Source organism: Clupea harengus, chromosome 22 (genome assembly GCF_900700415.2).
Source record: "Clupea harengus chromosome 22, Ch_v2.0.2, whole genome shotgun sequence".
Taxonomy (NCBI): Eukaryota; Metazoa; Chordata; class Actinopteri; order Clupeiformes; family Clupeidae; genus Clupea; species Clupea harengus.
This window is the reverse complement of record NC_045173.1, coordinates 475,001-501,578: the sequence shown is the minus strand read 5'-3', so window position 1 is coordinate 501,578 and position 26,578 is coordinate 475,001. Positions and strand designations below refer to the sequence as shown.

The following is a 26,578-nucleotide window of genomic DNA, read 5'->3' as shown; positions in this document are numbered from 1 at the left end:
ATCAACGGAGTCATAGCGAGGTTGATACGCCAAAGCCGAAGTTTGATATTTCCCGGCATGACCGAACGGTCGAGGTTAGTAAGTTGTTTATTATTTGGCATTTTTCTCTCCTTTTATTTTGTAAATGAAAAATGGTAATTGTAAATAGAAATTTTTTTTGGTTTTGCTGAGCTCTCAAGTCTTCTCACGAAAAATAAGTTTCAGGTGTTGCGTAGCAACTCATTACTTGCTGAATTCAAGTTACAATGACTTTCCGTTACGTTAAATTTACGGTCGAGGTTAGTAAGTTGTTTATTATATGGCATTTTTGTCTGTAAGGAATCGATGGATACTCCTCTGGAAGCTAGATACAGTATCGAGAAAAAAACTGTTTCAAATTGCCCCAGGTTAAGTTTTTGATAAGCTAGTTGTGTTGCACATCAGCAGTATTTGCCTGTGAAATATAATGCTTATATAACCAGGATAAATATAATGCTAGGCTAAAGCAGAGAAATATAATGCTAGGCTAAAGCAGAGCAACAGAATTAGTTTAGTTGTAGCCTATAAGGTTGTTTGCCATGAAGCATCACAATTAAAAGGCAGGTTGATTAAATATCAACCAATGGTGTTTGTGATTTGACCTTTCAAATTTGTTTGCATATGATGTCCTCTTCACTGATGACCCCGTGAAATTCTCGTCTGTATTCAATTACCTTTTATAGGCCTTTACATATTCATGTTGAACAGTTGGCTATTGTGTTATTTCCAAATAAACACACGTTTGTCGTCAACTCTGTGACTCAGTAGGCTAACCCTCATTCAGTCTCCTACCTGAAGCCTGCACTTTGGAGATAATGGGTTCATATCCAGCCTAAATGAATTCTCTAGTCTGCATAATTATCATCCTAATCCTCTGTTACTAGTTCTATGTAAAACATACACCATATTCCTTCTCTACAACACGAGAATATTATTATATAGTATAGGTTACATATTACCAGTGGTGATCACTGGAACTAAGATTCTGAGCACAGGTTGAGAGCTGTAGTTCGTACTATACAACTTAAAAACAGTGTTTGGGAATGATGGTTTTGGAAAACACCAACATAGATACCTCGATAGTTGGAACTGTGGTTTTGGGAAACACTTGCATTGCAGCTGCATGGTGCCAACTCTGTAAGTGGCTAACATAGTTACTATGCTTTTGGGAAACGTACCCCTAGAGAGGCAGAAACTGAGACTTTTGGAAACGCTCATTTCCAGTTAGGGGCTTATCAGTCACGACGTAACCTTCCCTGATTATTTGCGCTTCTATCGTGTGACCCTTTTACGGCAGAGTAGACAATCTGCCGTCTGCTTAAACGTCCAGTGTACATGAATCATCATGTGCTCGTCTAAACAGAGATAGTTTTACTTTTAAAACCAGTGTGGATGTAACATTATTTTAATGTTGGTCTCCGTACTGTTAAATATACCTGGAAGACAACTGGGTGGTCCCTTCCCAGAAAACTTGGGGGCTTTTTACACCTGGCATTACAATGCATTTTGGGTGATGGGATTGCGATGGGATACTGTGTGACCACATGAAAGTACAGGTGTAAATGCACTCAAACCTCCGGAGATGGTCAGGGAGGCGTTATGATCACATTGAACTCCAGTAGAAATGCAATTGTGTTGTCAATCCACATACAACAACTATGTGGGCAGAAGTATGTCATCGCACGGATCTCTATTCTTCTTCTTCTTCTTCTTCTATCTTCTCTCACACAGGATGTGATGTGATGTGACACAGCGATCGGCTCTCAATGTGGTTCATCTGGTCAAATCATCTACATTAAATCCTTGATATGAGACGGGTTTTAATGGCAGGTGTATTCTCACATAAAGACAATATTGTCCTCAAAGTTGTATTCATTTAAACAATTGGTTTTGTGGTTTTCCAATATTATGATCAGTTAAATATTGTATCTTCTGTCAGCACAGATATAACATGTTTCTGTCACATATATTCACATGTATTCCCTATGAATGTTTATAGGTGGGGATAGAATGGCTGGAACTCAGCATTGTCATATTTCCATTTTATATTTATGAGATTCTGATAACCCATAGCCCCAATTATCTTTCTGTATGTCACCGTGTGTGTGTGTGTGTGTGTGTGTATGTGTGTGTGTGTGTGTGTGTGTGTGTGTGTGTGTATTTGTGTGTGTATGTGTGTGTGTGTGTGTATTTGTGTGTGTGTGTGTGTGTGTGTGTGTATTTGTGTGTGTGTGTGTGTATTTGTGTGTGTGTGTGTGTGTGTGTGTGTGTGTGTGTGTGTGTGTGTGTGTGTATTTGTGTGTGTGTGTGTGTATGTATTTGTGTGTGTGCATCCCAAACCCAACCCACTGCCTCTCAAACACTAGTGTACTAACAAAGTGCCTTTGTACACATCCCCTGGCCCTATTGTTAAGCCCCAACTATGGGCTAACTAACGGCCCTGACTGTCATTCAGATGAGTGTTCTCTGGTGGGTAAGTGGCACCTGTCAAGCGTATTGATGCTGACTGGAGGGGAGGGGAGGGGAGTCACTGTGATCTTTGGGGAGAGCATTGTGTCCCCCCCACCACTGCAGGCCAATTCCAATATGCGTGAGGTCATGTTACCTGCATCCACCAGATGTGCCTGAACACCCCCCTGTAGGGCCACACTGGACACTGACCTCCCTTCATGTTTTACAATGGTGCATTACTGCATCACTGTGCAAGCCTCTCAGAGGAGAGTCTTAAATGTGTGTTTGGAAAGATTATTAATATTACTGTTCTAAGGTCTGTGGTACTACTTTCATCTGTCATGGATAAGGATAGCGTTGGGTAGATGATATCAGTGTTAGGCTATTTATCATGTTTGTATCAGTTTTATTTATATAGCGCCAAAACAGTCAAAGTGTCTTAAGGCGCTTTACAGAGCCCAGGGCCTGAACCCCCCTGGAGCAAACACAAAGGCGACCACCTGACAAAATGGAAAATCAAAAACATTTATTTTGTTCATAGTACATTAGCTTGCCTGCCTAAACACACTGTTACATTAGTAGAAATTACAGTTAAGCAATGAATCGTTAGGTGTCTCAAAATACATAAATATCAGACACTTGCCAGCCAATCAGTAATTAGTATATATCACTGGGGTATTAGAGGATATATCTCACATTTACAATAATGATTAGAACAGTCCAGGTCATGAATTCATCACTGAGGTTAAGCAAGCACACCTCTATGAAGTAGGAGTTATAGCGCATTGACCTAAACATACATGTTTCCAATTAAAAGACACATTTAACATCAGGTTACAAGTGTGAAAAAGTTTGACAAATGAATAATCAATTCTGGAAAAAGTGGGATATACCTTTGAGTTTAAAGTGATTTCTTCTCTTACATTTGGAGGGCTTTTGAAGCAGAATCTGTCAAATCTGCAGAAACACAATTTACACTTGAAATGTGCAAAGTGGGGTTTAATTTGCAAAAAGATGATTGAGCAGTTTGAAAGGCTTAGTAGTCATTCGAAATCAACACTAACCAAGTTTAAAAGGCTTAGTAGTCATTCAAAATCTACACTAATCCAGTTTAAAAGCAAATGTTGGTCATTTCAGGTATTTTACACAAACCAACACTAACCCAGTTTAAAGGAAATGTTGGTCATTACAGGTATTTTACACAAACCAACACTAACCCAGTTAAAAGCAAATGTTGGTCATTTCAGGTATTTTACACAAACCAACACTAACCCAGTTAAAAAGCAAATGTTGGTCATTTCAGGTATTTTACACAAATCAACACTATCCAAGTTTAAAAGCAAATGTTGGTCATTTCAGATATTTTACACAAAGCTCAACTGTCAATAGTACTAACAGTCAGGTATGAGAGTGTACTGGATTTATTTGAATTTAACACATTATCTGCCCTTTTTAGTTTTCCACGGCCTGATTTAAATGTCTAAAAGGGTGTTGTGTACCTGTGAAAGTATATAGAGTATGTACCAGTTCAGTCGAGTGTTCTCCCCGCAGCAAACAAGGGAGAGGAAAGGGAGACAGTGCAAATATATGACACCGTGTAAACAAGGAGCAGCTGCTCCATTGTAATTAAACTAGGGGAAGGAAAGTTTAAACAAACGAATACGCTTGGCTACCATATGTCCGGATACACATACATAGAGAATACTTCTGCACAAGTGGGGGTTGATTCCGTCTGGAAACAGTAGTCCTTCACAAGTGTTGGATCACCTGCACCTCCAACAACATGGGAGAAATTAGAGGTGTGGTCTTTTGTTAGGACTCAATGAGAAACGTGGGGTTTGCGTATGTTACTGCAGCTCTCAAAAGGAATACATGGCTATGGTTTTAGTCATTACAGATTTCACCAAAAAAAAACATTAAAGTACACTCATGATTATTGTGTTGCAGACATTTGATTTGTATTGAACCTGATGATAGCTGAAGACTTGATATAGACATCTTCGTGTTGAACGTACTCTCATGAGAGCTGAAGACTTGATATAGACATCTTGGTGTTGAACGTACTCTCATGAGAGCTGAAGACTTGATATAGACATCTTCGTGTTGAAAGTACTCTGTTCTGTTATCCCTTTTGATTAGCAGCTTGTTTCTGGTTTTTACACCAGTGCTATGTGTTGAGCTGCCTAAAGCGAGGTCATGGGCAAGAAGAAGTGTTAGTCATGTCCTCCACACCAGTGCTATGTGTTGAGCTGCCTAAAGCGAGGTCATGGGCAAGAAGAAGTGTTAGTCATGTCCTCCACACCAGTGCTATGTGTTGAGCTGCCTAAAGCGAGGTCATGGGCAAGAAGAAGTGTTAGTCATGTCCTCCACACCAGTGCTATGTGTTGAGCTGCCTAAAGCGAGGCGAGGTCATGGGCAAGAAGAAGTGTTAGTCATGTCCTCCACACCAGTGCTGTGTGTTGAGCTGCCTAATGGGACGAGGTCTTGGGCAAGAAGAAGTGTTAGTCATGTCCTCCACATCAGTGCTTCAGTTTAGTTTCCACCACACTGGCATCACTACCAAGATAGCAGCTTTACAGTGGACGTATGCAATGCCATGGCAACAGGAATGAGATACCATGTCTTGAATTGTGTTAGGAAATAGGGACAAAGTGTCCTTGACTGTGCTGAAGCGTTAATTGTTTAAAGTGGTAATTGTTTAGTACATGTCTGTAGACAGTGAGTCTACTTTCTATGTATCAAATGTTGCAATAACAAACATGCAATCGCCTACTCAGGCAGAACCTTTCCTTACCTTAAATATAACTCGATTTACATCTACTGGGAATACTTGCAGTGCTGTAGAGTCTCTCAATGGAAAGTCTATTTAGTAAGATTTGAATTCTTGCAGTTCTGTACAGTGACTCTCAATGGAAAGTCTATTTAGTAAGATTTGAATTCTTGCAGTTCTGTACATTGACTCTCTCAATGGAAAGTCTATTTAGTAAGATTTGAATTCTTGCAGTGCTGTAGAGTGACTCTCTCAATAGAAAGTCTATTTTATAAGCCAAAAGCTCATTTTGTGGACCTCTGCACAAGCATCTCAAGCAGTACCAGTGCTATGTGTTGCAATGCTGCAGTCTGCAGAGCAGTTTCCCATCGTACTACAGTTTAGAATGTCCTCATTTATACTGTATGTTGTCCCAATGTCCCACTGATGCATCATGTCATTGCATTTCATGGCAATTAGAGGAAAACCTGAAGAATGGTGCGAGGATTGGAATTGGCACTTAATTCCATAACATAACTTAAACAAGCTATAATTTATGTAATTTATTAAAATATAAAACGTAAATGTAAAACTATAAAATATTGTTTTTAGTTGTTGAAATCTTTTTTTTTAGGGTTGATTGCTAATCAGCCCCTGAAGCATCAGCTGTGGAGTCCCTATTCACTTAAAAGTGCACAATTCTGGCAAAAGGTTGAGAAGATTTCAACTCAACAGCCAATCAAATTACACTCCTCCGTCCCGTTCTTCAGAAGCAAGGTGCTGATGGGTTGGAATTGTTTATGGCTCAGTCTAAGCTAGCGGTGTGTGAATCTTCACTGGCCTCAAGATCCAATTTGATTAGGATGCAAAGTGTAATGATTTCATTATAACACGATTATCGTTGCATCTCGATGCATCTTCTCTTTCATGTTTTCTCATTCATAACTACAGGCACTTAGATTTGACCTCTATGTTTACCTTCACACATTTTATTAAAGTATTTATTAAAAGATTAACATCATATAAAAAGCTGTCTTTATTTTCAAAGAAGATTACCTAGAAGTCGGCCTATGTCTAAATGTCTTAAGCTTTGATATGAGACTTCTGCATCCTGAGTAAATGACACTAGTGAAACATGCAGTGTAAAACGCTCTTGGGAAGAGAACAGGAGGAAACAAACAAGACATAGTGCAGACAAAGGCTGTGCATCATTTGAATCACTTCAAGTCAAAGATAACTGCCACTCTTAATACTGAATGTGAAGACTGAGAAATCTAACCCCCCTTTTTCTCCATGGCGACCCTGACCCACTTCTCTGGCTGCTTGTTATTCAGACTAGGATTTGTCCAGAGAAAGAATGTGTGTAATTTGGTTTGACAACAAACCCTTGCATGTTCCTTTCAGAAAGCTTTCTGTTTAGTCATGTTGCTGATTTCTCTGATTTATATGAACCAATTGATTTTGCATTTTTGGATGGAAGTTGTATTTTTTGGTGGGAGGTGGAGTTAATGTGTCAGTCGGAAATATCACACTCACGTACAGTAGAATATCTGACCTTTTTATATTTCTATCGAAATGAAAGTGGACAGAAATGATTTTCCCTGTGTGCCACGAGTTAATGACAGTCATGCCTTTATTGTCCTTGTTTGACTTCAGCCTGTAAAGACTGAGGGGGAGGTTTGAGTGTGAACACGGAACAATATACTCACATCTACTACACGGAGACGGGAGCTATTGTCCACATCTCTGTTGGTTCAGTGTGAAACTGACATGTACTTTGTTCCATTTCCATGAACATATGTGCATGTTGAAAGGCAAACATGGAGACTGGCTGTAGGCACAGACATATTCTGGCTATTTTATGGTCCAGCTATGTTCACATGGGAAGTTTAAAGTGCAATTATGAGTCACAACCTAAAATAGCAGGCATGCTGATACATAATAAATGTCTTAAGACACACACACAAATACATACACATACACACACACACACACACACACACACACACACACACACACACACACCCTCACCCATCTCTGATTTCCCCATACTGATTTTCCCCCAAATTGATTCCAGTTCTTTGGAAAATCTCACTGTGATGAAGATATATTAGGATTCAGAATCTCACTGTGATGAAGATATATTAGGATTCAGAATCTCACTGTGATGAAGATATATTAGGATTCAGAATCTCCTGAAAAAAGGCATGTCACCAAGACACTGGTACCACAAAGAAATGAAGGCTACACAAATGTGTTGTAGTGGCCAACGAGCTGCTGGCAATGTGTACATCATACAACATGATGAATGTGAAGAGGCAGTGGAGAGATATGAGGGGGGCAGGTGGAGACGCCAGAAATAGTATTGGCTCTATTGGATTATGGTATGTATCGCTGAGCAGGAGATATGTCACCTCCAGATATTTCAGCCACTGACACAGAAGCAAATGCATTAGGCCAATTGAGCAAAGGGGGTCGAAGGTCATGAAGGATCAAATGAAGAGGAATGGACATGATCTGTCAGGAGCAGTACACATCAAAATAATGACCTCTACTGCGCAGCAGAGAATATATACAATGAGATCCTTCTTAGATCATTTATTAAATTCTATTTGCAGCCCATTGGAGTTAAAAGTGATACAGGGGGGGGGGCCTGATTGTATTGATCGACAACTGGCAGCAAGCAAAGTCCGCCATGCATGAACTAAAGCTAATTTAATAACTTGGCAAAATAATTTTGCTAATTGAATGACCAAGATCCTAAGCGCAAACATGGATGGGTCAGCGCAGTGGTCCCACACACCACACAATAGTGTTAGTTCATGCACTACAGACTGTGCGTTGCTCGGTGCTTTACTCGTTGCCTGCCAATGAAAATAGGGCCCATGGTGACTGATAAAATAGACATATGTGCTGCAACGACTGTGAGACATTTTCTAACACAAACAGTGAAGAGGGGATCATTCTAGGCACACTGAATGCAAGTAGCAGAATGTCCAGGGAAGCAAAACAATAGAGCTTCCCTCACTCACGACCCCGCCTTCCCTCACTCCAGTATTATTTACTATTATTATCAAACATTGATTGTTGTCCTTTTACATTCTGGAAATATACTGAGTCACTACATCAGCCCACTATAGTCATGTTCATAGTGCACTGACAATTGTAAGACTTTGTGTAAATGGGGTTTAAGCAAGTTATTACTCAAATAGGAATTACTTCATTTTGTTTCACCTTAGCTTACACTGTTTTAGTAACTGTATCCCCATCCTTTCAATATTAATGCATTTTTTCAGAAATGTGTGATGAAGAATGTCTGATGCTATTGTAAAACTTAAGTGTCATAGCTTGATAACAACAGCATATTGTTGAATTAAATGGAAGTACCATAATAGAACCAGGGTTGTGATTCTCAAATAACTCCTTGCTGAACCTCGGTAGTATGATGTGTCGTTGGCTGAACTACGACCTACTCACAAATGTTTCTCAAAACCAGTGATGGGCAGTAGCGACGCTACGAGCTTAACTACATTAGTCAGTATCTTGGCGGTAATGTCGCTATTTACAAAACCAAGTAACTTTTCAGTAGCTAAGCTCTTTTATTGATCAAGTAGCGTAGTAGCGTCCTCAAAAGCTAATTTCTCCTAGACAATTCTGATGTTTTTTGTCATTTGGTGGATTATTATTAATTCAATTAATTATTATTATTAAAACTTTGTATTCGCGGGCAAAATATCAGAACTTTGTATTCGCGCACAAATGTTACCTCTCTCAGAATTGCATATTGTGCGCATGCGTCATCTAACAACTTCTGGTGATTTTTGGGAGAGCTAACAGCTACTTTCCTCACAGGAGTTGGCAACACGGACACACACACACACACACACACATAAGGCTGTATAATGGTAGTGGTAGTCACGATTGTTTTCCTAAACAGAGGTCACTAAGCTACTATGGATGACCTAAATTTCCCTCTGGATTAATAAAGTATCCATCTATCTATCTAGGTCGGAGACAGTTCTTAGCAAAGTTAATTTGTAAACTCATGTGATGTTAATTTGTAAACTCATGCATTTGTTTTTTGTGTATTGGGCTATTGTTCAATAAATAAATCTAAACATATTTTAGCCCTTATCTGACTGACAGTTGTGTTGATCACTAAAATTGCATTGACTTGGCATGCAGTTTGTTTAACTGAAAGTAGCTACTAATGTATCAAGCTACTTTTGACAGGTTTTTGTAACTTAGCTTGCTACATTTTTATGAGTGGTAGCTTCTGTGTAGTGAAGCTGAATGTATAGCTTGTAGCTTAGCTCACTACACATATCAAGTAGCTTGTAGCTTAGCTCACTACACATATCAAGTAGCTTGTAGCTTAGCTCACTACACATATCAAGTAGCTTGTAGCTTAGCTCACTACACATAACAAGTAGCTTGTAGCTTAGCTCACGACACATATCAAGTAGCTTGCCCATCACTGCTCAAAACCACAGTAGCTACGCTGCAAATCTCCACTTCCGTTGTTCATACCACCATAAAGCGACCTTTACATTGTTATGGAGTTTCACCTCTGAAATGGCTAAGTCATTCATTTCCTATGTGGTATTACAGACTGCATGCGAATGGGTCGAAATGAGTGCAGTGCAAATCCATCTGATATGCAGCATGTATTGGGGACACATGTGTCCTACACATTTACTAGCCCATCTGATGGAGCGGCCTCATAGTTACTAACTGTTGAGTGTTAAGGGTAGATGTGTTCAAGCGGTTTGAGCAAGATGGAATAACTCTCAGGAGGACTTAAGGTTTGAAGATGGGAAGCTTTTTATTTCTTCCCAAAGATGGCCAATGAGGCAGAAATAATAATGAAAATACTGGAGAAAAAAAAACACTTTTCGATACAGAAAATAAATGCACTTAGTAGTCAAAACAAACAATCAAATAAATAATCAACCGGACTTATATGACCACATTTGCTGGTCAATGGTGAATTCAGAGTACAATGAGACTTACGTCTTCTCATCACCAGTTCTCTCGATAGACTGAAGAGTCAGGCTTAAATCAGGCCTTAACCCGCGCATACCATTGTACAAAATCATCCAGGGGTGTCTCAGGCAGGAAAAACACATTAGGCTTAAACAGCCACAAAACTTAATTCCAAAAAGCTGGAAAATTGCACGGTTACATATCACGCACACGCAAAAACTATTAAAAACAATCCAGGTTCACTTCCGGTTAACCCGGAAGTCATAGGGTCTTTTAAATCAGCTGTTAGGCGCCGGCCATTCTCTAAACCAGTGGTTCTTAACCTTTTTTGAGGTACTGAACCCTGCGAGCTTCATCAGTTCATTTACCGAACCCTTTGTAATTGGAAAAATAAAATATGATTTCTTCAAAACATAGGTATATATAAAAACGACCCAACATTGCTAGTGTGAACCGGGCTATACTGTGTGTGTCTTGACCCCTGCCGAACCCCTGAGAGTGACTCAACGAACCCAGGTTAAGAACCACTGCTCTAAACAAACAAACGAGACACTGAACAGCGGTAAGACGAACTATGCAATATGAAAGTTGGATGTAACATTAATAAACTAAATAAACGGAACATTTAAGATACAATACATTGTAACGTGTCGTTATTTTAGCAGAAAAAACAATGAGTGGATGTATTTAAACTGTAAAGAGGTGTAATGGTTGAAATAGCGCTAATATTATTTATCTTGTGTATAATGAATGACCTGGTTAACAAACATATAAAAAATGTATAAGGACACGGATAACAGCCATGTAACACATAAAGGCAAACGTTTGCACCTGCATATATGTCCGTAAATGGAGGCAGCGCATCGCTGCCGTGACAGTCGCCATGCGCTCCTTCACATTGAGAATGAAGAACTATCTTATAATGAGTGTAAGAAGAGTTGTATTATATGTAAAACACTGACCGTATTACAATGTTTCTCATTTGTTGCAGTGTTTCTCTGTTCATCTCTTTTATGGTCCCCCCTTCTATCTTTCAACAATTCAACATTTTTCATGAATGAAATGTGCAACTTTTCACTGTTGTTTTTCCCCTCAATTCTCTGTTTGTAGTTTGAGAGTGACATGTACATGGGAATGTCAGATCCGGGCCAAGACTTTCTACCAGGAAACCAGGTGGGTTAATTACTGTTGCCTTTAGTTTAATATCTCGAAAGGTAAAGGTTTTAGAGCCTAGAAACCTTCATAGTGCATATATAAACATGCGTATTCCGGTCATTTTGAGACCGAATTCAAGTGTCTATGACCTCCAGAAGGCGAGATACAGATGCGCTGGAGGCGCCCTAAAAGGGTGTGGCAAAATCTGGATGTTCGCTCGGCTTACAGTAAATGACAGCACCCTAGTTTTGTTCCTCATGGTCAAATTAGCCAGAAACCGTTGAGAAAAGTCGTGCCGCTCATACTTCATACTCAACCTATGGGCTGCTACTGAAGTACTAAGGAAGTGGTGTAAATAAAAAAATAGGTCCAAGTACCAATCCCAGAGGTACACCAGTGGAGAGATAGTGAGATTTTGACACTGGTATGTTATATATATTAGGGCTGTCAAGTGAAAATTAATCGAATGAATTACATGTTTTGTGATTTTAATGAAAATGAATCTAATTAATCACATATATATCAATTTGCCATGACAAGCAAATCTGTCAAATTTGCCATTGTCACAAAGTGACAAAGTAAACAAGCCTTGGCAGTGTGATGTTCACCACTCATTAATGGTTACCATAGTGAACTTTATTTAATGAAGAACACGTTTTCTTCTTGTCTAAAACTAGTGAACGTCAGACTACACCAACTACTAAATCACTGTTTAAATCTTGTATGTCACCAAAAAACATGCACCTTATAACTTTGCTTCGCCTTGGTCAAATGCAATGTTTTTGGATATATTATAGTTGAGTATCAGTTTGTTCTTACAGTTATGGTCAGAAATATTTTACATATTGTTACATATTAGATTTACACAGGTTTCTGCACAAGCATTTCCGAAGTTCTCATGTGGGAGAAATACGAACCATTACCACAATGCAGACACCAGTATGTTCATCCAATATAGCTGCTGCTGAGTGTTGAACAGTAACATATTTTTCTCTAATTAATTAATTCACAATACATATTGTCACTGAAGTTGCCAAGCACCACTTTGCAAAGACTATCTCTGAGCCTTTCACTGATCTGTTCACAGTTCCGTGTCCCAGCCAGCCCCAGCCAGCAGAGCCAGCAGAGCAGCAAGCAGGCTGCAGGGCCGTGGAAGAGAGAGGCCTCCTCACAGGCTGATGCCCATCGTCTTCACTGGGTAAATCACTCTTGGGTTTGCTTGCATACAATCTGACACATCAAACAAAGATTAAGGTAACAACAAGATGTTTGAGAGAATTGAAAAAGAAAGCATTTCATGCTATTTCAAAAAAAAAGATGTGATGAAATTATGTCTTAGAAGGAAGAGTAGGAACTACCCGTGTAAGTAACGGTTGGACTAAGTGAAGTGTTGGGAAGTTACTTTTAAAATGTATTCCACTACAGATTACAGAATACATGTCGTAAACATCATTTGTAATGTATTCCGTTAGATTACTCAAGGCGAGTAACATATTCTTAATACATAGGATTACATCAGCATTGTATTACATTTGATTCGCTGTGGATGAAACAGTGGTGTGAGATGTTGAGGCTGTAAAGCCTGTGACACACCAGGGGTGTTAGGAAATGTAGACTCATGGCTGGCCTAAAACATGCTGACTGGATATATTGGCCTAGAAAAATGATGAGCTGATTTTACATTCCCAACACAAACTTGAGAGGTTTTTATTTCAGCTTTTATAACCTAGGAGAGAAAGGGAAAAAAACACTCCTGAGGTACCTGAACATGCTTCGGCACAATGTTGGGTGATATCTAACCTAACAATCAGACTTGGTTTAAAAACATGCTTCGGCACAATGTTGGGTGATATCTAACCTAACAATCAGACTTGGTTTAAAAACATGCTTCGGCAGGAAATGATGCAGTGAATAAAGATGGTAAAGACGTCGCTGTAATATGATAGATGCGCCTGCTTTCTCACAGTTGATAAACAAGGAGGACAGGACATGTACTCCCTAAGCGTGTTTGCTGAGACAAGCCTATTCCTATATTTTAACATGTGGTGTGAAATATGATGACGTTTTCATTTTTACATTTTCAGTTAACTAGTTTTTCAGCACTTTCATAAGCCAATGAATTAGTTAAACGTTAAAAAAACTTTAAAGTTTTATTTTATTTGATTTGATCATAGCTCTTTACTTTTCATTGGGTGATCAATCCATTGAATGTTCATGTTAGCCTCATGCCATTTGTATTCCTAATTAGGCTAGCTATCCCTTCTAACATATAGTACAAAGTAGGCTGTAAACTCCAAATAGGTTCATTATAGGCTACTACACTGCCATACTAAATTTGACCTGTATCTGGTTGTTTCTCCCTCAAGCCACACCCACCTTGTTGTGACTTGTAATGTATTTGCTCCAAGTGCTAATGTTTTTGCTCCAAGTGCTAATGTATTTGCTTAAGTTGAAAATGGCCAGACATGCATGAGAGAACTCTGACATTAAATTGATCCGAATTAATCTTGGTCAATTCCAGTAAGCTGAGACATAGTCCTATGAATCTCTGTTTTTCTTACAGTTCAAGTGCATTATATTTAAATACTTTTGTATGGTTTTACTGTATTTACAAGGCAACATGGCACCACGTACAGTATATTAATTCTGTAAACAGTAGTAAAAAGTCATCCCTATACCCCATCTGCTTTTTTTGGTTTTGGGATGTAATACCCCAGCTTGTCTTCTTTCACTCTTCCTGACAGCAGTCCTACCCAGTACCCAGCCTTGGAGATGAAGACTTCAACATCCCTCCCATCACACCCCCTACTCTGCCTGAACATATGCTGGCTTACCTGCCCGAGTCGGAGTCTGGATCGTATCACCCCCTGTGTCCCCCCTCTGCTTCACACAACGGACTGCACCCCTTCACACTGCAGGGCATGGACCTGTCTGGCATGCTCAGTCAAGATGGTGGCCTTCTTCCCAGCTCTCTCTCTGTGGTGAGTTGACAACGGCTCTTGCACTGGTCAGGGATATCATAGCTTGCTCTTTGACTAGGCAACAAAGCAAAAAGGACATGAACTTTGCGTGTCATAAATTATGTCTCCTGGACAATCTGGGTTGTCTTGTGTTAGTAAGTATGCTGTGGAGTAAGTGAAATGGACAGATATGGAACTTTGTTTAAAATAAGGAAGATATAAGCCAGTATGGAAGTTTCAACGGATTGATTCTATAGCTGTGCTATCTAATAGGAAGAATCTTCTTCATCCTTTAAAGTGGCATTATGTGGTAATTGTACCTCAGGGTTAGGGTTAGGATAAGCAGTTTTACCTTAAAATAACAGCTTAAAAAAAATTGGGGCGCTACAATGACGTTTAATATAGAGAATCGCTTCCATGCCATTGCCATACCAGGGTCCGTAGGCATATTACTGGGTTATGTAGGTTTGGCTGAAGCCGCCCGGTTTCTACTGTCTGCTGAACTAGTAAGTAGCTTATTTGCCATCTTGCTTTGCCTTGTGTTGCACTTGCTTGATGTTTGACTGTGTTAGGACAGTTGTTGACTAACTAGTTTGTCATAGTGTCAAAGTAAGCACATTTCAAGAGGTTTCGCTAGTTTTAGCCGCTAGCATCTCGCTAGCGATTAGCAATTGTTCCGTTATGCTGCTTTAACCTATACTGACTATACACATACGTATATGAGGGTGTGATAATGGAGTGAGCACACAGCCAGTAATGCTTTCTCTCTCTCTCTCTCTGACATGTTGTTTTCTGTGTTAGTATGGAGTGAGCACACAGCCAGTAATGCTCTCTCTCTCTCCTCTCTGACATGTTGTTTTCTGTGTTAGTATGGAGTGAGCACACAGCCAGTAAAGCTCTCTCTCTCTCTCTCTCTCTCTTCTCTCTCTTTGACATGTTGTTTTCTGTGTTAGTATGGAGTGAGCACACAGCCAGTAATAGCTCTCTCTCTCTCTCTCTCTCTCTCTCTCTCTGACATGTTGTTTTCTGTGTTAGTATGGAGTGAGCACACAGCCAGTAATACTCTCTCTCTCTCTCTCTCTGTGACGTGTTGTTTTCTGTGTTAGTATGGAGTGAGCACACAGCCAGTAATGCTCTCTCTCTCTCTCTCTCTCTCTCTCTCTCTCTCTTTCTCTCTCTCTGACATGTTGTTTTCTGTGTTAGTATGGAGTGAGCACACAGCCAGTAATGCTCTCTCTCTCTCTCTCTCTCTCTCTCTCTCTCTCTCTCTCTGTGACGTGTTGTTTTCTGTGTTAGTATGGAGTGAGCACACAGCCAGTAATGCTCTCTCTCTCTCTCTCTCTCTCTCTCTCTCTCTGTAACATGTTGTTTTCTGTGTTAGTAGAGTAATAATGGAAGTCAGTAGGTCATTTCAAACGTGAGGGGGATCACCACAAGGGGTACATTTATCACATGCATCCCTTAGCTCCAGATGTTAACAATGCTAGTAATAAATAGTATTAATAAATGTCAGAGGATCTTTCCATCATAAATTAAGAACTGAACTGAAATCAGTCTTGCCATTTAGTTATCGGGTGTACATTTGGAAACATTCGGTACATAACTCATCATCTCATCATGAGTGTTTTGACAGTGGGAATTGAAAGTGAAAGCCTACATTTGAGAGATGTTTTAAGAAGCCTCATGACTGATGTGCATGATCCGCCCTGGAGAGTTTGACTGACTGAGGTCAGAAGGATTTTCGTATGAACAGAAAAGACATCATTGTCATGACTTATCACTCTCCAATGACCTCATTCCACAGAAAGGCATATATTGAATGTGACACATAAAGCTAAGAGTTTGTACAGTGAACTCACATAGCAATTAAATGTTCCATTTCATGAAGCAATCTTCAATCTTGTACTGACTGTGTTTAATATTACCAGTTATCAAGTACTTTTTATCAGTTTCTCTCTTAAAAGATTAATTAATTCATTATTGCTTAATTAAAGTGTTTAGATAGTGTTAAAAAAGCCAGTATTCAAAATGATAACAATATAACACCATTATGTGGGCTAATGTAATGTAATTGTAATGAAAAAATGAATTCAATTAAGTGAAAGAGGAAAACATAAAAAAATACACACTTTTACAGTGACTACAGACGCATTACTCTTTGTCTATGATTTTTAATCTGGATAAACCGGGACCACTACTGTAAGCTTTTATTTGGTGAGGACTGGTGCCAGCTTTGTATCTCTGAGGTGATACTCTTCCCAGACATAATCTCTTTTTAGTGATAAATATCACTCTAATTTGTATTGTTATTTGGTTTGATTAATCCAATATCCAAAATGGCCATTCTGACTTTGTTTAAAATGTTGGTTTACTTTGGTGAACAGTGTTAGTCTGAGAATTCTGGGTAGGTGTGTTAGTTAACCTCAGCACCAACTGATAGAGGGGACTGGTTACTGGTTTCAGGGCTTTGAATGATCGATGTGTTCAGGGCTTCAGTGGAGCTTACTGAGTGGACCCCATATCTCTTCCCATTCACTGTGGAATTAGAACACTGACAAAAATCTTGCACCAAATTTGAACTGACATTTTTGAATTTATGGGAATTACTTTTGATAGCATACAAAGTTTGTATTTACTGTCAAAGATGTAAATACATAAATACTATACTACTATACTACTATCAATACTATGTATTCAGGTCAAAGATTCCAGAAGCACTGAGCTAGCCATAATATAATGAATGTGCCAGAGTGGTGTTTCCTAAAAAGGTGCCTGTTTTTTTGGATCTGGCTTTCTCTTCTTCTTTGCCAAATTAACTGTCTGGGTCCATGTTCTGACAGTAGCGTTCTAGCAGATCCAGGTGCTGCTGTGGCCTTTGTTCTTTGGGTGGTGGCAGCAATGTCGGCGGCATAGTCTAATGTGTGTTTTATTTGGGGAGAGCCCAGGAGCTGTAGATTGTGTACACTATATCACTATATCACTAGAACACTGCTCACTCATTAATGTCAAAACTGAACAGAGAAGGATTCAAAGTTGAGCATCCCATCTCTCCCACCATTTTAAAACACACAGAATGACATGCGCACTGGAAGAGAAAGGATTCAAAGTTGAGCATCCCATCTCTCCCTCCATTTTAAAACACACAGAATGACATGCGCACTGGAAGACTTTCCGATCTATAAAAGCATTTGTTCCTTTCACCTTAATGTTCTCAGTGCTTGGAGAACATCCATTTAGAAGGGCTATGAATTATGGTTGCCAGGCAACGGGACAGAGAGCTTGTAGCAGCAGTGGAGAGTGAAAGCAGGCTGATGGAATTAATTTTCTCTTCTGCAGCAGCTCTCTCTTTCTCTCTCTCTCTCTCTGCTCTCTGCTCTCTCTCTTTCTCTCTCTGCTCTCTCTCTCTCTCTCTCTCTCTCTCTCTGCTCTCTCTCTGTTCTCTCTCTCTCTTTCTCTCTCTGCTCTCTCTCTCTCTGCTCTCTGTCTCTCTGTTCTCTCTCTCTCTCTCTCTCTCTGCTCTCTCTCTCTCTCTGCTCTCTCTCTCTCTGTTCTCTCTCTCTCTCTCTCTCTTTCTCTCTCTGCTCTCTCTCTCTGCTCTCTCTGCTCTCTCTCTCTCTGCTCTCTCTCTCTCTCTTTCTCTCTGCTTGAACAGACTGCATTCGTGTCTCCTACATTTTGCATTAGCTTTAGAGGTCTTGTTTTGTGTATTATTTTGCTAGCAGAGTTACCTGAGCTAAATGTACTTCATTATGTAGTTTGATACACAGGAAATCACCAAATCTTTATTTACTGTGTAAAAAATAAAATGAAATCACTGCGCTCTACGGCCCTTTTAAAAGGTCATTGCAGAAACTTCACTTAGCACCGCGCACTTCACATGCAGAATTTCACATATCTGAACACTGGGCAGTTCTACCAGAAACACATCTATATTTCACATATCAGAACAGACCTGGGCAGTTTGACCAGAAACACATCTATATTTCACATATCAGAACAGACCTGGGCAGTTTGACCAGAAACACATCTATATTTCACATATCAGAACAGACCTGGGCAGTTTGACCAGAAACACATCTATATTTCACATATCAGAACAGACCTGGGCAGTTTGACCAGAAACACATCTATATTTCACATATCAGAACAGACCTGGGCAGTTTGACCAGAAAACACATCTATATTTCACATATCAGAACAGACCTGGGCAGTTTGACCAGAAACACATCTATATTTCACATATCAGAACAGACCTGGGCAGTTTGACCAGAAACACATCTATATTTCACATATCAGAACAGACCTGGGCAGTTTGACCAGAAACACATCTATATTTCACATATCAGAACAGACATGGGCAGTTTGACCAGAAACACATCTATATTTCACATATCAGAACAGACCTGGGCAGTTTGACCAGAAACACATCTATATTTCTAGCAACATAAAGAAAAATGTGGGAGAATAAAAGTGCCTTATTCTAATCTATCATCAGCTGAGAAAGCACTCTTTACTCTTCACTCATCCGTCACTCTTTCCTCTTCACTCATCCGCCACTGGCCTAACTCCATGGAAAGCACTCTTTACTCTTCACTCATCCGTCACTGGCCTAACTACATGTGAAATAAAAGTGAATGGCATTTCTTGTCATCGTGCACTTTGTTACGTCATCTGTGGCTTTAAGCACTGACCTGAAAATACTGCCCCGTCCTGGCTATCTTTGATCCGAACTCATATTGACTTGATGTCAACACATAGCCTACGATAACACACTGGGCTCATTTAATAAAAGTGGCAGGTATAGAGATCTCATATTTTTGAAAATATACAGTCATCGACAAAAGTTCAAGACCACTCTTCAGAAAAGGTTCTTTCTTTCTTCTGAATGCAGTGATTGAAATCAGAAATTAAATTGAGTGCATGAGATTGCATCATCCTTACGTCGGCGTATTGTAGTCACTTGAAAGTAACATTATGCAACAATTTTACCTTAAAATAACAGCTTCAAAACAATGTTGGTGGTACACTGACTTACGGAGAACGTAACTTTGGGGCACAGGGCACGAGAACTACCTAATGCTTTATGGCACCGCCTCACACAACAACAACTAGACCCATACGCTAGCGATAAGAGGAAGAGGATGTATTGTGTTGAACTAGACCCATACGCTAGCGATAAGAGGAAGAGGATGTATTGTGTTGAACTAGACCCATACGCTAGCGATAAGAGGAAGAGGATGTATTGTGTTGAACTAGACCCATACGCTAGCGATGTATTGTGTTGCACTTGCTTGCTGTTTGGCTGTGTTAGGAAAGTTGTCGACTCGACAATTTGTATTTTAGGACAGTGATGTAAAGGAGAGCTACACTCAGATCGGCTGATGTATACGTTTGCCGTGTTTCTATTGTTTGCAGATTATGAACCAGCTCATATTATTTTTTAAAACTCTGTCCGTGTTAGTTAGATGCATGGCTGGTTATGCACCAGAGCCTAATCTAAGCCTGTTATCCCGAAGAGAAGCCCACTGCTCCAAGAATAGGCTACACACTTGGAGTTGGAGTTACTTCTTTCCAGGCCCCGAAAAATGATAACATATTGCTCAATTTAACAGATAACGTATCGATCATTTGACATCTACTTCAGAATAGTAGCCTACTGTTCTTCCTTGCTGCAGCCCGATGGAGATCTAATGTATCCCCTCATCAGTGTCAAGGGAAGCCAGTGAGAGCTGCTCAGGTGCCGCTGATACGAGAGGCAGAGGGCGGAGAGGAGGAGCAGAGGGAGGAGAAGAGAGAGGAGGAGGAGAGGAGAGTGCAGGTCCTACTGGTACAAGAGGCAGGGAGGAAGATCCAGAGGAAGAATGACAGAGAGAGGAGAGAGTGTGGAATGCGGGCGAAATTTGACCACCTTCATTGATTGTCACAACATTGAATAAAGTATTTTAAAACAGTTACGGTTTCTATTCGATAAGATAGATGAATAGCTAGTAGCTAGGGAAGGGGCATGAGTAACCTACTCTATTTGGACGGCAGTATCTGTTCAACATGCAGAGTAATTGTGTCAATTTAGAGTAAAACTTGCAGTTTCTGTCGTATATATATTTCTGTTAAGCTGGTTGTTGCTGGGGTAGTGTGGGGTAGTGTGGCCCGTTGCTTCTCCGGTGTGACTGAAAACATACATTAGCATGTGTTAGCATGGCTCCTCCGGTGTAACTGAAAACAGTACATTAGCATGTGTTAGCATGGCGCTCTAGCCAGCTCTACTTGGGATCACTTCACCAGCTGTGTCTGAAATACTCGCTGCCTTAATAACCCAGCAGCACATGGACCACAGAGTATGAATGTGAATATTGAAATGTTGAAATTACTTAAAATTCCCATCCCTACTAGTAGCTATGATATATTAGTTAACCTTAGCTGAAGCTCAATGCTTATCTATTCAGGAGAAAATGAGATAACCGCCATTCTTATCTGGCAACCCAAGGTGATTTGATGAAATTGATGAACCTGCCTCTTTTACCATGGGTCAGTAGACCTGATTTAAAAACAGCCTGGGCCGCCAAACCAAAATTGCAAAACAGGCAACCTTTAGGGTTCTTTTTGTCTGAAACCTTGTCCATGTTAACACATTTTGTTTCTTAATGATAATGATGATGATAATGGTGATGAACATTTTTTACTCAGGAAAAAAATAGCCCTGCTTTGAAACTCTGAAATAAGGAATATACCTAGGGCTGCTGAAGGGGTTTCTTTTAAATGATTTCACATGGTAGAGCTAAATATTGTATTCTGTATCTTGTAAAGATTTCAATCTGTTGGCTACTACCCCTTGTTGACATGCACTAAATGTTAACAAATCACTGTCCATAGGAAACATTGAGCTCTCAAAGATGGATCTTTGATAACTTGGGAGACCTAGATGTGATTTCATTATTGTTTCAATTATGTATCAACTTAATCACAGGTATTCCTCCTAAAATACCTTAGCATGAGGTACTTTCTTGTACCATAATCGATAAAATAGGGTTAGGGCACAACAGCTTTGAACAGTCTTCTTGTCATAGCAGGTTAGTTACCCAAATGCACTTTATTGGAAGAAATTGTGCCTCATCCCCAAACACCAAGGTTGTCTTGAGAGAGAAACAGAGGAGGTATTATTGAGATGATCATGAGAAACAGAGCAGGTATTATTGAGATGATCATGAGAAACAGAGCAGGTATTATTGAGATGATCATGAGAAACAGAGCAGGTATTATTGAGATGGTCATGAGAAACAGAGCAGGTCATATTGAGATGATCATGAGAAACAGAGGAGGTCATATTGAGATGTCTATTTAGTCAAAGCTGAGCATGATTTGTGACCCTGTTCATTAAGATCTCTCCTGTAACACTGTAGGACAAATGTGGTCCATATAGAAATCTGAGAAGCAGGAGATTTAAGCTCACTATTAATGTCATTGTCTAGTACAGACCTGGGCAAAGTGCGGCCCAAGGGCAATTTGCGGCCCGTTGGCTGTCCCTGTGCGGCCCGCGGAGGTCAATTGTAAATTAGGAATCAAATGTAAATACCTGTACTTATTATACGGCTCTTCAGAATGTTCCAAAAAGTTCCGTTGATTTGAATGGGCCATTCCAACGTTAGCAGGTCTGTAATTTCTTTATATTCACTGCTGCGAAAAATGTATGACTGCTGTCATTGGCAACGGGTTTTGTGCTTCTAATTCACATCTTTTACATCATTCCGCCACGCAAGTAGTCCGGTCATTTAACGTAACTGAAAGTCATTGAAACTTGAAGTTAAAAGGTGGGTTGCTTCGCATTTGCGTGAAGAACTAAACGGCAACAAAATCATTAAAAAGAGGTATTTTGGAGAAATGTCTTCTATTGTTTTGGCAAGTAACCGTATAATAAGCGGGATATTTTTTTATTTCCGTCCGTAGGCCTACATTCGTGCGTGTGGGCGTACCTGCGACCATTTGCGCTGATAAAAATTGATATTACTATTAATTTGTATACTATTGCATTGCAAGCTTGCTCTCGTGTGTGTGTGTGTGTGTGCCATGTGTATTGATCGTATGGGAACACCTTTAATACTGCAAAAACATCCTCATTTTCAAAATCGTTTTGGTGAATGTTGATTAAATGTTGATAAAATAATGTTGGCGTTTTTACTATGCCTGCACCAATTTTTTTTGATAGCCTAAATGTAACATCTACTCTTACCAGTAGCAGTTAATCAAAACCATACAATGTAATGTTTTTTTATAAAGAGATACAACTTATATTGAGCAGAATTGAGTTCAGCCTATTGGTCAGGCCCTCCACAACAGTCCCACTATCTCATGTGGCCCCTTGGGGAAATGAATTGCCCACCCCTGGTCTAGTAGAAACTAATGAGATAATAAAGACATCTCTCTTTTTGTATTTTCTTTTCTTATGGGTGAGAGACTGTTTTTGAGACTGCGAGTATATGAACCATGTATGCCAAATGTACCGTACTGCACTTCATTTCCCTACTTCCAAGAGAAGAGAGAAAGCATCTGGGGCACGGCCACGGTCACTCTGTCTCCCCCCCCCTCCCCCCCTCCAGTTGCCCCACCTGTTGCCTGTTTTGTGTTGAGCACAATGATGGGTGTGAGGGCATCTCAGGGCACCTGTCTCAGGTGACATTACAGAGATGGGGGGAGGGTTGCCAGGATTGATTTGAAGAAGCTAAGCATTGGCACATAATATATATATATTTGCAGCAAGTTATGGTTAATTAATTAGTCTATAGCTGAAATATTTTCTGCATTTTCTGAAACCAGATGCAGCAGATGGTCGACTCTGAGTCTAAATACAACGGCCACCCCCATCTGGAGGTCCTGAGGTCCAAGTGCCAATCAAGCATGGGTCATCATCAAGGCTCGCTGGCCGCCGTGAAGAAATCACACCTGAATACTCAGCTGGGATTGTGTGGAAACCCCGTCAGCAATGGTAGCAGTAGTTCCCCATCGCCTCCTGGAAGCAAGTCAGCCACGCCCTCTCCATCCAGCTCCGTGCACGAGGAGGAGGCAGATGACTCTCTGAAGGTGAGGAGAAGAGTGCAACCGTGTGCAACCAAGTCTGCAAAACGAGAAGCTAATTCCCAGCCTCACAGTCAATTTTCAATTTCATATAGCAAGACATCACACACATAGTCAGAAACGTTTGTGCAAACTGCATATGTTTGAGTTCTAAAGGAGGGCTTTGATTGTGATGTTGATGCCCAAATAAGGGGCGGGATGCGGTCACACAGGTCCTTTGTTATGCTATGCACGAAGGGTCCATTTCTTTTTTTACATCTTACAAATGAGATGGGTTTTTACACAGAACACTTTGAAATACTGTGGGACAGATGTACTGACATGCGTAATTTTGCTGCAACATGTGGCTAAAAACATGGCATGGTATGTACAAACTAATTATGTATTCCGTTGTATGTATGAAAACTGGGGGACGGTGTACATCTGTTTTGCGGTGAATGTTTTCCATCTTTTTATTTTGAGAGGGTTTGAGAGTTTTTAATTCAGTGTTTGATTTTTGCAGGAGGTGTTATGCATTTTATGTGTGTAGTTTTGTTATTTGTGTGCAGAGTTTTGAAAAAAATTAGACCTAGTTTCAGAAAATGTGTGTAAGCGGTTGTAAAAAAAGTCAGTTTAATTTTATTCATTAACAATTGACACTGTCTTAAGGTACTTTCTATATATAAAGTACCTTGTCAGAATGTAAAAAATACAAAATAGTTAGCTAACAAAGTTTATTACAGCATACTGAAATCTAAATGCAAAAACATAAATGCAAGCCCATTTAGGGTGCTGAGGGTTGGAACAGTAACAGTTGTGTCTCAGAGACAGAAACAGAGTGTCTCACCAAAACAGTATTTCAATGTGTTCAGTATGGAAACCCATCATGCACAATATTTAGTACGTAAAAAGTATAAAAAATTGACCCTTTGTACATGAAACATCAAAAGAGACTGCATGACCATACACAGCCTCCTGTTTGGGTCTTGTCATAGCAACACATCAATGTTGCAACCAATGACCTCCTTTGAACCTGGTATTTGCATTTTAAATTACAGTGCCTGAAAAAAGTCCACAAGAGTTCACAAGAGTTCAATGTGTAACTGTCTTAGAAAGAGAACTATGTGGCTAATGTCTTTCAAAAAGTGTTTTATGAAATTGTAAACTGAGTGAAAGGATGAGGGTTCATAGTTAGATTTGGTGTTGAGTGGTTTTGCTCTTCGAGTGACAGGTATCAGAAAGATTTTTACATTTACATGTATTCATTTGGCAGATGCTTTCATCCAAAGCACAATCAAGCGTTAGTAAATTAGGAGGCCTTGGAGTAGGAGCTAAGTACTAATTCTCAGTTTGACCAAGTGCAAAGAGTTCAGGTAAAGAAGTGCACAGTAATAGTTAGCTAAGCATGTTAGGGTGTGACAGGTTAGGTGTCATCTTTTCTTGTATCGTATCATGACCATGTATCGAGATACGAATGGGATCGTCTTTGTCATGAGAGATTTACACCCCTATTAGCTAGGCATGTTAGGGTGTGAGAGGTTTTGGAAAAGAAGGTGCTCTCTGAAGAGGTGAGTCTTCAAGAGATCCTTGAAGACAGAGAGGGACGCCCCTTCTCTGATAGCATTTGAGGAACCACAAACGAGCAGTATGGATTCTTAAGAGATGGCAACACCAGCCAACGTTCCTTGGAGGGCGAGAAGTAGCATAGGCCTGTATGATTGAGTTCAGGTAGATGAGTGCAGACCTAGAAGTCTCTCTGTAGGCAAGCATTAGTGATCTGAATTTCATGCCGTATATCCTCCCCTGCGTGAGGCCGTCTCAATGCTGTGATATTAACCTTGATTGAGCCAGATATTAAGGTCTTCCATTAGGTCTTCCATTAGACAGGATAGGGAGGTTGGACATGGGTCTTTGACAGGATAGGGAGGATGGACATAGGTCTTAGTCAGGATAGGGAGTTTGGACATAGGTCTTTGACAGGATAGGGAGGATGGACATAGGTCTTTGACAGGATAGGGAGGATGGACATAGGTCTTTGACAGGATAGGGAGGTTGGACATAGGTCTTAGTCAGGATAGGGAGGTGGGACATAGGTCTTAGTCAGGATAGGGAGGATGGACATAGGTCTTAGTCAGGATAGGGAGGTTGGACATACTGTAGTGTAGGTCTTCTATTAGTCAGGTCATCAGGACCAAGGTTTTTTTGGGAGGTGGTCTGATGACTATTTTGGATTATAATATATAGTATTATAGCCTCGTGAGGGACCGAGGCGGTCACCCCACGTTTTTTTTGTGACGACTGGACTGGGTGGTGATGTGGGGAAAAACAAGGTGCAGGAGATGATGGCTCATAAAAATAGACATCTATTTATTTCTATACAAGGGGACTCTCTCTCCAGTAACCCCTAAACATATATACACATGAAATGAATGAACAAACAAATCAAAATACAAACAGTACTCCCAGTAACTCAAGTCCCTGGGCTCCTAGGCACCTGCTTGGCCCATTAAGGCCCAATACCGGCACACTCTTAGGCACAAGCTAGGCCCCAAACACTAGGTCCAGAGACTAAGCACGAAACTAAATACATCCACAAAACACGGAAAACAGTGTCCACACAGCTAGACACCGTAACACTTACCCTCGCAGCAGGTCAGCGCTCAACCTTCCGGCCTCTCTAAATTTCTCCCTCGTGAAAATGAGGCACCCTTTAAATAGGGCAGCCACTTGGCTCATTTGGGCCAATTTGGACCCCACCAAAACGTGGGGGAGCATGGAACCAACCATTGCGGCGGGGAACTCAACGTCTCTTTTTCTTGCCCCAGCGAGAAGGGAGGGAATGCACCTGCTCACAAGCCTGAAATAAGAGAATTGATCACGACTTTAAGTAGTGGCTCATCTATCATCTGGGCAGTGCATACTTAAGTCATTTAGCAGGGATAGGATCTAGTAGGCACATTGACGAAGTGCATACTTATTCATTTTGCAGGGATAGGGTCTAGTAGGCACATTGACGAAGAGATCAGGGAATTGAGTTCAGGGAGGATTCACCAGATTGTGGGGGTGTTAAAGAGTCAGTTATAGAGCATCCTGAAGGAGTACAGGGTTACGGAGGGGGAACAATATCTCTGTCGTGTTTCTCTGTGTTGCACGCATTGACTTATGTTAAATAGACTCAGCTGTGTCATGTTAAGTGGAATGTACTCTTTTGGCA

At 40.3% G+C, this 26,578-nt stretch overlaps 1 protein-coding gene across 2 annotated transcripts in view; it reads left to right on the top strand.

The window, feature by feature from the left end:
• Window positions 1–26,578, top strand: part of tox (thymocyte selection-associated high mobility group box) — a 42,235-nt gene that overhangs the window by 5,946 nt on the left and 9,711 nt on the right. The window contains exons 2-5 of one of the 2 annotated variants that reach the window (XM_031559632.2): window positions 11,315–11,377; window positions 12,447–12,557; window positions 14,104–14,340; window positions 23,128–23,391. In XM_031559632.2, the coding sequence (XP_031415492.1) occupies window positions 11,315–11,377; window positions 12,447–12,557; window positions 14,104–14,340; window positions 23,128–23,391 (675 nt within the window). The remainder of the gene's footprint in view (window positions 1–11,314; window positions 11,378–12,446; window positions 12,558–14,103; window positions 14,341–23,127; window positions 23,392–26,578) is intronic. The other variant, XM_031559633.2, reaches the window with a different exon arrangement.